Genomic DNA, 10,571 nt, shown 5'->3' with positions numbered 1-10,571 from the left:
GGGGGGGGGGGGGGGGGGGGGGGGGGGGGGGGGGGGGGGGACGTGGACTTGAAGGGGTGGATGCTGTTCAAGGCAGTAACTGTATTTGTGGAGAAAGTGAAACGAAAGGAATTTACGTGAAAGGTCTCTAAGTTTAAGGGCTTGGCCGTAAAATGAGAGACTCGTACACGGCCAGTGCTAATCCTGTGTTGTTCTTGGTCACCGGGACAAGGTTTTCAGGGTGTTCCTGCAGGGAAGGGGAGGCAGGCAGGGGAGGGAGGGGAGTGGGCATGAGACGGAACGCAAGAACGCTTTCTCGCTATGAGCTGGAGAAAATCAGGGTTTTTTCCGCTGGATTTCCCGTGCCTTGGTAAGGAAGCTGTGGTTCTGTGGGGACTGGCACCCCCAGTCCCGAGCGGAGACCGTCAGACGACCCCCAGCGGCTCAAACACCGGGAAGGGACAGCAGGTGCAGGGAGCCCCGCGCTGGACGGACCCTGTGCGTCCGAGCGGCATGCTTGCTCCACGGAGAACAGGATCAAAGAAACACCCCAGAACCGCGGCGCTCGGCATCAGAGAAGGGAAAACGTTTCCCGATTTTGCTGGGAGGCCCCTGAGGAGTCTTCGTGCAGACAGGATCTTTCTGGCCGTTGCCCTGAGATCCATCTGGCCCCTGGCTCAGGCCTCAGTGGGTGTCCCTGGCCCGCCGGGCCCGCCGCCCTGCTCCCACGCTCTTGCGTCTCTGCAGCTCCGGGCCGTGCCTGCCCTCCTCAGCCGGAACGCCAGGCCGGAGGTCCCCGGGGCAGGCAGGTGCCTGGGAGCCCGGGCCCACGGCGTGTGAGGAAAGGAGCGAGGGAAGGAATGAGTAAACGACCCGCTGCTGGCCCGTCCGTGTTACGGCCGCCCCTGAGTGGCCTGGTGGTCTCTCCCGCAGGGTGATGTCCTGACCACCAAGTACCAGGTGGACCTCGGGGATGGCTTCAAGGCCGTGTACGTGAACCTCACGTCGACCGAGGAGCCCATCCGGCACCGCTACGAGAGCCCCGGCGTCTACCGCGTGTCTGTCCGGGCGGAGAACGTGGCGGGGCACGACGAGGCGGTGCTCTTTGTCCAGGTCAACTGTAAGTCCATCGCCCCTTTGAGGCCAAGAGTCCCTCCCCGGGGCAGAGGGCCCCGGGTCCTGGGGGGAATGCAGGGAGACCCCAGTCCTCAGGCTGGCAGGCCGAGGGGCAGGGAGACGGGCAGGCTGGGCTCAGGTCCACACCCCGGGTGCTCCGTGCCACGGTGGGTTTGGTGATGAAGCTGGTGGAAGTGACGAAGGTGATGGTGACAGTGCCCAGTAGGCAGCCTCTGAAATGCCAGTGCCCTGACGCCGTCTAACCCCGGCCTTTCCCCGGGCCCCGCAGCCCCCCTGCAGGCCCTGCACCTCGAAGTGCTTCCTGTCGTCGGCCTCAACCAGGAGGTGAACCTCACAGCCGTGCTGCTGCCCCTGAACCCCAACCTCACCGTCTTCTACTGGTGGATCGGCCACAGCCTGCAGGTGCGCTGGCCCCGGGACCCACAGGCTGGCACCTGGGTGAGAGTGGGGCCGGGCAGTGCCCCGGGGCCTGGGCAGAAGGACACAGGGTATGACATGAGGTGGGCACACACCAGCCTTTCTTCCCGAGCACCTGCTCGTGTTTGGCTGTGTCTAAGTGTGGCGGACGCAGGATTAAGTGGACCAGACACTGCCTTTTCCTGGGGAGAGAGGTGTGAACACGACAGGTGACCCGAGTTGTGATACGCATCACAGGAAGGGGGCAGGTGAGGTGTTGCGAGCTCCAGAAGATCAGGCCGTTTCTAGTCTGGGCGTTGGGTGTGGTCAGGGAAGGCTTCATGGAGGAGGGGGTCACGGGGGCCGGACCTGATCTCAGAAGCCTTCCCCAGAGCCCTGGGTTGTACCCTGTAAGCAGCGGGGAGCCACAGACAGTCGCCGGTACGAGGGCTGGAGGGTCTCTGCGGGCAGGGCTGCCCACCTTAGCCGGGGAGCCCTCGAGACCTCAAGAGGGGCGTCCTTCCCTCATTCAGTAAGCTTAGCCCTGCACCCCAGGCAGAAAGACCCCAACAGCACTGAAGGCCCAGAACCAGAAGCCGGGCGGGAGGAGCCGTAGGCCCCAGATCACGTTTCCCTGGAATGGGGGGTGGGGTTGAGGAGGGCGCCCAGCTCCGGGTTCAAATCCCAACCCCGCTACTCCCAGCCCAGCCCTGTGAGCAGGTCTGGAAGGAAGGGGCCACTGGGAGACTGGGTCCAGGCTGCCCTGACTTAGAGCTGGTGCCTCTGGGGGGGCCCTCCCCGTGTCCCCCCCTTGCTGCCCCCATGCCCCGACCGGAGCGGGAGAGAGTGAACGTTCTGGGTGAGGCCCTGGGCAGCGGGCGGGCTCTCCCGCATGGACCTGCCCTGACCGTGCTCGTGGTCCCCGCAGCCCTTGCTCTCCCTGGAGAACTCTGTGACCACGCGGTTTGCAGACACGGGGGACGTGCGTGTGACTGTGCAGGCCGCCTGTGGAAACTCGGTGCTGCAGGACTCCAAGGTGGTCCGCGTGCTGGGTGAGCCCCCTCCCCAGGGACGGGAGGCACATCTCGTCCTTCTCGGGAGCGCTGGGTTTGTGTGGCATCTGGTCATGCAGGGCAGCGCAGGCTAGGGAGAGGAGCGGGTGAACACAGCTCTGACGCTCCCCAGCTTCCCTGGCCTCAGTTTCCCCATCTGTAAAATGAACACAGACGAGTCTTTGTGTCCGGTGGCCCTCATGGGCCTCACACGACACAGAAAGAGGACGTGGCCGAGTGACCGACTTGTCGGGGTCACCGGGTCTGCCAGCCTCCCAGCAGCCTGACCTCTCCTGCCCCCTTGTCACATGATTCTAGCTTAAAGTAAGAGGACCCCTAACATAGCCTTTACTGAGACTCCCATTCTGGATCCCACTCACTGGGGGCCCCAAGTCCCTCATGGGAGACATTTACAATAGGAGATTAATCCTAAAAATGGAAGAGACCCCCCCCCCAGGGTGTTATTGCCCTTGTCATCACACTGATAAAACCTCATTTTGCTTACCAACAGCCTCCCCTATGGACAGCAGCCATCACTTAAATATTTAGTGGGCCTGCCTTTGGCTGTTCCTCCATTCGCAAACACATGTGCACAGGGTCCTGAGCCCAGGGCTTTGAAATAGTCACTGCCTCCCCTGCCGTAAGCTGCTGGGTTCCCAGTTCACAAAGCGCTTGTCCCTTGGGCCGCATAGCCCCAACAAAGCCTCCTTCCTCCATGGGGCTCAGGAGGAACCTGGAGGGACTACAGGAGCTCACAACCACCTGCACGGGGCTCCAGAGTGGGCCTCTGGGTTGGGGACCCTGGCAAATGGGAGAGAAAGAGAAGGTGGCACCTCTGCCCTCAAGGGACTCTTACTCTGGTGGGGAGACCAGTGCCCTTGAAGTCCATGGATCCCTGGGGGAAGGGAGCCCGACCTCATGGGGTGTAGCCATCCTTGTGAGTGAATGGGGCAGAGCTCATAGGGCAGGCTTGGCGCGTGCCGGGCCCTCCCTCCCCGGTGGGCACAGGGGTTTTAATGTTCGTTATTAGGTGCCAGTCAGTGAGGTGGGCCCTGCCCCGGGCAGTGGCTGGCGCAGGAAGGACTCTTGTTTTCCAAAGCGGCCCACGGGATCTGAAGCCAGGGCAGTCCTGGGCCATCCAGGGTGCATGGCCTCCTGCCTGAGGGCAGAGCCTTGCTGCCCAGGACTGACCAGCTCGCCCGTTTCTGCCACTTTTCAGACCAATTTCAGGTAGTGCCTCTGCGGTTTTCCACGGATCTGGATGTGCACAACCCCAACACCCCTGAGTGGAGAGAGGACGTCGGCCTGGTGGTGACCCGGCTGCTCTCCAAGGTGCCCCCAGCCCACCACCCCGGGGCCTCCCCAGCACCTGCGGGCGCCTCGGAGGGGCGGGGCCCCAGAGCACCGAGGGAGGGGCGGGGCGGGGCCGGTGGAGCTGCCCTCAGTCCCGGTGACCCGGTCTTCAGGCTGTCTGCCCGGTGCTCCGGGGACAGCTAGGGCCCGCTGCCCTGGCTCTGCGGGACAGGCGGCTGGAGCGCCAGCTCACCGGGGAGGGGCAGGCCGACGTCCTCCATGCACATCGAGTGAGCACCAGCTGTTGGCACAGGACACAGTCACTGTCCTCTGATGGCCCAGAAGCTCCTTAGTATGATATTCATCTATTCACGGAGTTTCTGTTCTGGGCCGGATACTGGAGCCAGAGAGAATCCATGCGATTGCTGCCCCCGGGGAGCCCACAGACAGCAGACCGAGGCGGCGCCCCAGGGTGGGCCTAGGCCACTCAGGGCCCTTGGTCCCTCAGTGAAGAAAAGACCAGCCCCCCACAGTCATCCAAGGCTGTCACAGGCTGAGGCCCACTCTGGCCGTGCCTCTCCTCAACCAGTTAATAATGCTGGTGATACTGTCCTGGGTGTTGAAGGCTGAATAGGAGTTTGCCAGATAGAAGCGCACGGAGTGGGATTTTCAGGAGGCAGAGGGACCCGTGGAGGCTGAGCTTTGTGGGTTGGAGGAACTATTTGGTCAGGAGCCCTGATGCCTGGGAGGAGCTTGGCCAGAGAGGGCTCTGCTCACCCTCAGTGTGAGGAATGATCTGGAGGTAGCAGGCCTGGCCTGGGGGAGGCCACTGTCAGGGGGCTACCGGGCTCGGGGGCCATCCCTGTGGGGTGCGAGGCTCAGGACTAGCTCGAAGGACAGGTGGCCAGGACTTGGACAGAGCAAGAGGAGAGAGAGGGTGTTCCTGGGGGCCCCAGAGCATGGCAGGGGACAGAGAAGACAGGCGGCTCAGGGGGGGCTTGTCCGTGTCCCTGCAGGAGACCAGCGTCCCCGAGGAGCTCCTGGTGACCGTTGTAAAGCCGGGGCTGCCCACCGTGGCCGACCTGAACGTGCTCCTGCCCCCTCCCGGGCCCGCGAGGAAGAGGAATCTCACAAGTGACAAGGTATCTCCTGAGGCCACTGGACCCAGGTTCTCCCTGCACCACCAAGGGTTTGGTGGCCTAGTGCCCAGGGTTTGGTGGTAAGTCACAGCAAGCACAGAGTCTCGGGGGCTCTTTGTCACGTAGAGGCCCACCAATCACTCACCAGTGTCACTCACCAGATCACCAGTGATCTCACCAATCACTGCCTGACGCAGGTGGCCGGCTCTCCTCCCTCCGTGGCCGCACCCCTGGGACTCTGGTGGCCTCCAAGGTCACTGTGTTGGGGAATGGAGGGGCACAAGGGCACTGGGGTGGGACCACCCCCCGGGGGGACATTCCGGTGGCCGGAGCTGGTCACACTGGCCCGAGCACCCAGGGTGTGGGTCTCAGGACAGAGTGGAAATCAGGGCCCATCCACTTAGCCAATGTCCTCACTGCATGGGACAGCTTCCAGAGAATAGCCCTCATCTGGGCAGACAGAAGACCTGCCGTGTCGCGGGCACAGGATGGGGACCCAGGGATAAATCGAAGCCACCGGGATGCCCTGGGGTGGCTGTAACGCTTCCGCAAACAGACTGAAACTCGGGTGGAGGAGGAGAGCGGAAGGCGGACCCGGGGCACTGCAAGCACAGCCCTGTGCCGAGCCGACCAGCAGGTCCCCAGAAGGTTAGGCAGGGTCAGCGTCGGGCACGGCCCCCGAGGCGCGTGCGCAGGACCGGAAATGCTCGTCCACGCGCACAGGCACACAGGTGTTCACAGCGGCCCCAGAGTGGCCACGAGCCAGACGTCCACACAACGGAGTCTTAGGCAGCCGTCAAAAGGGATGCGGGTCTGACACCTGCTGCCACTGGGATGGGCCCGGCAGACGGGACGCGCAGGGGAAGCGGCCGGTCACCGAGGCCGCCTGCTGGATGCCTGCGTTGATGGAAATGTCCGGAAGGGGCAGGCGCGCAGAGGCGGAAAGCAGGCTCCGGCTGCCAGAGGCTGGGGAGGTGCGGGGGGTGCAGACGGCTGGCAGGCACGGGTTTCCTTTGGGGATGATGAGAATGTGCTGGAGTCAGACAGCGGTGATAGCTACATGACCGTAAGTACCCTAAAAAGTGCCGATTTGTACGCTTGAAGAAAGCAAATGTTATCTCAAGAAGAAAAAAGAATCAGAAGCCCCACCCCCCTCTGGACTGGTCGTGAGACAGATGCCCTTGGAGGCCGTCTGGAAAGACTGACCAGCACTGAGCGGTCACACAGCCTGTGGGCAGCTGATAGCGTCTCATTTTACAGACCAGGGAAGTGGGGCTCGGCGGGGGGCACCGTCAGGACCACGGAGAGGACAGGGAGCCCCATGTCACTGTGGCTGCTCCACACCACTCCCACGCTGCCTCCTGGTTAGACGTGACCGTCGGGGCCTGGCCCACAGCGTTTCCCAAAGGGCATCCGCATCGGCACCTGAGGGCTCCCCGGCCTGCCAAGCCCCCGGCCCCTGCCGTGTCTCTGGGGGGTGGGACAGCAGAGGGTTGAGAGTGACTGTACCCATTTCTCAGACAGGTAGCTAACCACAGGGGCTCCGCACAGCTTGGGGAAGGCGCGGCGGGCCTCGGGGACCTCCCTCACTCGGGCCCACAGCACCCCCCGCCCACCCCGGCCCTCGAGGTGGAGAGCAGATGGGCAGATTCTGCAGGAGTCAGATGTGGGCGCTCAGGAGAGATTTGGAAGGAGATGGGGAGGGACACGGGGGAACTGTCACCCCCCTTGTCCTGAGCTGAGGGTAAACCGTGTGCCTGAGGATGGTGAAAAATCCTAGGGACCCATCACGGTCACTGACCGCACGGCATCCGCCTGGCCCTTGCCGTGTGCCGGGCACGGGGCCGGAGGCATTGACCCTTGCAGCACAGTCCCAGACGCAGACCCCGCATTCCCAGGGAACACCGGGTGCCAAGCTGCTGTTCGTGGAGGCCAGTTTGGCCCCCAGAATGTCCCACCCAAGGCACCCTGGGCAGGGGAGCCCCAGGGACCACCATCCTGTGGGAGGCCTCCTTCCCCAGCACCTGTACACCCACCTGTGTAGAGGAATGACACCTGGGCAGCCACATGGGGCAGCTGGTCCCCTTCTGAACACCAGGAAAACTCCCCCTCATTTTCCAAGAGGCCAGCCGCCCCCCACCCCGTGATCCAGCAACATCACCTCCTGGGGTTGCTCTCTGTCAGGGGTGCGGTCACTCCCTGGCCCAGGTCACCTGTCCTGTCCCCATCTTGTTCTCGTCTTGGTCTTCCTCCTCTGGGAAGCCCTCCCTGACCACTGCTAGGTCTGGGGGCCTCCTGAGCACCCCTGGGCTCCCCAACTTTACCACACTCTGTGGTCCCAACAAGAACGAGAGTGGTCAGGCCCCAGCTCGGTCACCTTCGTGCCCCTCTGTAGGTTCTCAGCACAAGCTGGCAAGTATTCCCATTTTACAGATGAGGAAACTGAGACCCAAAGAAGCTGAGTGCCCCCCCCCCAACCCTGCAGCTCTGGAGGGTCAGAGCAGATGTCTGCCCAGCTCTCCCGCTCCCTCCGGTGGCTTCCGGAGGACCCTCTCACTCTCCTCTTCTTGCTTTCAGAGACTCATGGCCATCCAGCAGGTGCTGAAGGCACAGAAGATCAGCTTCCTCCTGCGAGGTGGGGTCCGGATCCTGGTGGCCATGAGGGACACAGACACAGGTGAGAAGTAGGGGGCTTCCTTTGGCCTGGCCCGTGCTCGCCCCTGCAGGATCGAGGAGCCCGGTGGGGGCCCTGGGGCCGGGGCTGCCCCGACGCCTGCCCACGCCGCTCAGCCACACCGGGAGCACCTGCCGGACCACGTCTTCCAGCCGAGGAGGCCGGGGCGGGGGACGGTGGGGCCCCACCGAGCACCACTGCTCTCCTTGCAGATTCTCAGAGGCTGGGAGGCGGTGGCGGCTACTGGGCCGTGGCGGTCCTCGTGGTCATCGGACTCTTCGCGGTGGGCGTGTTCATCCTCTACAAGTTCAAAAGGCAAGGCCACCCGGCCGGCGGCTCTGGCAGGTCGGGCGTGAGGTCGGGCATCGGGCAGCGGCTTTCCAGCAGGATCCTCGATGGGCTGCGGCGGGGAGGGCGGGAGGCCAGACGGGCTCCAGGTTCCGAACTGCCGAGGTCCCGGGAGGCGGGGAGGCGGCCAGCGGCTCACAGCCCCAGGACCATCGTCCACCCCACCTCCTGTCTGCCGACATCCCAGCCTTATCTCACGTGGAGGGAGGCCCCGCCCGTTTCACAGATGAGGAGATCCAGGCTCAGAGAGGTCATGTAGTGTGCCCAGGGCCACACAGCTGGTGAACAGAGGAGGGGGATCTGAGCCGGGCTGGCCCAGACTTCCTCCCGCACTCACCATCCCTGCCCCCAGCGCCCCAGCGAGGAGAGGGCGGGAGCTGGCGGGGGGCTCTGCTGAGGCCAGGAGGGGTTGCAAGCATAGTATGCAGTCCTCAGTGGGGGCTGCGGGGACTCTCGTCCCCTCTGGGCCTGCTCCTCGTCTGTAAAATGGGTTTAATAACCCACCGTGCTGGGGCTCCAGGCCGCCCTGGAGGGGCTGGTGAAGCTGAACTTCCCCGGATCCTGGACCTGAGAATGAGCAAAATGAACCAGACGTGTCACCAGACTCATTCTTCAAAAGGCGGCTTCGAGTTGTCACCTCACTGCTTCTCCTGTCTTGATGGCTCAGGTCCAGCGGCCTCAGGGTCGCCCTTCGGGACAGTCCAAGACATGCTGACCCTTCCCTTCGTGCTCCTGTGAGGCCAAGGGTCCCTCCTCCAACCCCATCTTTCCCCCAGGCCCCGGGCCCCACTCCCCCGTCTCCAGACCCCTCCCAGCTCCTTTGGTCGGTCTTTTAAGTGGTGACCATATGTGCACCCCACTCCTCTGTGTGGGTCCCCAGCTTTATTGTTCCAACCGAACAGTCCCAACTGTTTGTCAGTCCCAACCGAATGGGTGGCCTGAGGCGCTCTGAGAGTGTGTAACAGGGACCTGAGCTGGTCTGGAGAATCTGGGAGGACTTGCCTAAGGAGGGGATTTCTGAGTGGGGATCCTGAAGGATAAGTAGGAACTTGCTGAGCAGAGAGGCTAGAACAGGAGCCAGGCTGTGGCCTTTCTTGGTGTCTAGGCTTGTAGAGGCCCTGGTTTCTGGTGGACAGATCCACCTGGGTGTCCCCCCGCTGGCACCTCAAGTTCAAATCAAACTCGAGATCCTTGCCCCAGAAAGCCTCTCTTGGACGAAGGACACAACCCTCTGCCGGGTGCCGGGGTCAGGAACCCCACCTCCTCCCTGTCTGCTCCCTCCCCTCAGCCTGGGTGACATGACCTGACACCCACAGCCACTCTGAAAGTGGGATTTGTCACGGCTAGGAAGTGGCCTCTGAGACCAGGATTTCTGGGGCCAAAGGCAGGGCCCCTCCCCGCCCCAAACACGGTCAGGCTAAAGCAGGTGCCGGCAAAGCCCCAGGGAATGTAACTCCAGGCCCTCCCCCGGGCCGGGGCAGAGGGGCCCCCTTGCTGGCCAAGGCCCCTCCTGGGCCCCCGTGAGCAGTCTTCAGGTGCGTGACAGATGCACTTGAGAGGCAGGTCACACACCCCTTGCCTCCATGGTGTGATCTTGGGCCAGGTGGAGAGTTGCTGACTGTATTCTGATTGAGGCGGGGGTCCCGTGGTTTCCGTTACAAGAGTGTTCTCAGCCTCAAAGCTCTGCCATCTTCCCCTCCCGGTGCCAGATGTCCCTTGTCCGTGGTGCTGGCCCCAGGCCCACAGTCCACACGGGTACCAGGCTGATCCCCGAGGCTCAGCCAGGAGGGAGCCTGATGTTTACCTGGAGGCACACAGGGCTGCCTCCCAGTCCCCCCCCACCAGTTAAAGGGCATCCCTGCTCTCCCCGCACACTCCGTTCTCACTGTCCCATGCTGTTTCAAGTCTGCAACACTTCAATTCCCCCAAAGACGGGCCACAGAGGTGTGGCCGTGCCAGGTAGAACTCGCTCAGAGCCTCGACTTCCAGATCTGTGGAATAGGCACGCTGGTTCTCCCAAGGGTGTGAAGAGCGGGTGTCCTGCCAGCCCCCCTCTGCTGCGCACGTGTGGGGTGGGGGCCCGGTGTCCTGTGTATTTGCAGAGATTAAAGGAAAAAGCAGAGACTTCCAGCCACATCTGGGTCTCCATCCTGGAGCAAACTTCACCCTGAGTGCAAGGCCCTGTCCAGACTGCAGGGCGGCCCAGCACTGAGGCAGGGGCCATTCTCCCGGGCTTCCCCTCGGGGCCTGCCTCGGCTTCCTCATTTATGAATGAGGACTGAGAAGGAAGGGGTGGGGAAAGGGGAGGAGGAAAAGAAGAGAAGGAGAGGAGAGGAGGGGAGGGGAGGGGAAGAGGGGGAGAAAGAGGGGAGGAGGAGGAGGAAGAGGAGGAAGGGAGGGGAGGAGGGGGAGGGGCAGCCCCTGCAGGTGTGTTCCTGTGTGCCCTTCTCTGGTCCCCAGGCAGTTAGCTGAGATGCCCCACCCCACGAAGGGAGGCTGGAGCCTGGGGTGAGTGGGGGGTGGGGTGGGGATGAGTGTCAGGCTGCAGGGGGG

The 10,571-nt window shown here is 63.3% G+C and overlaps 1 protein-coding gene across 1 annotated transcript in view; it reads left to right on the top strand.

Moving 5' to 3' along the window:
* Positions 1 to 8,657, top strand: part of SORCS2 (sortilin related VPS10 domain containing receptor 2) — a 262,786-nt gene extending 254,129 nt beyond the window's left edge. Inside the window, exons 15-21 of the mRNA XM_049632622.1 lie at positions 913 to 1,099; positions 1,385 to 1,518; positions 2,441 to 2,564; positions 3,784 to 3,896; positions 4,874 to 4,999; positions 7,574 to 7,673; positions 7,883 to 8,657. Of these exons, the coding sequence (XP_049488579.1) occupies positions 913 to 1,099; positions 1,385 to 1,518; positions 2,441 to 2,564; positions 3,784 to 3,896; positions 4,874 to 4,999; positions 7,574 to 7,673; positions 7,883 to 8,277 (1,179 nt within the window). The 3' untranslated portion in view covers positions 8,278 to 8,657. The remainder of the gene's footprint in view (positions 1 to 912; positions 1,100 to 1,384; positions 1,519 to 2,440; positions 2,565 to 3,783; positions 3,897 to 4,873; positions 5,000 to 7,573; positions 7,674 to 7,882) is intronic.
* The last annotated feature ends 1,914 nt before the right edge of the window (positions 8,658 to 10,571 follow it).

The sequence above is a fragment of the Panthera uncia genome, chromosome B1 (genome assembly GCF_023721935.1).
Source record: "Panthera uncia isolate 11264 chromosome B1, Puncia_PCG_1.0, whole genome shotgun sequence".
NCBI lineage: Eukaryota > Metazoa > Chordata > Mammalia > Carnivora > Felidae > Panthera > Panthera uncia.
This window is presented reverse-complemented; position numbering and strand designations above follow the sequence as displayed.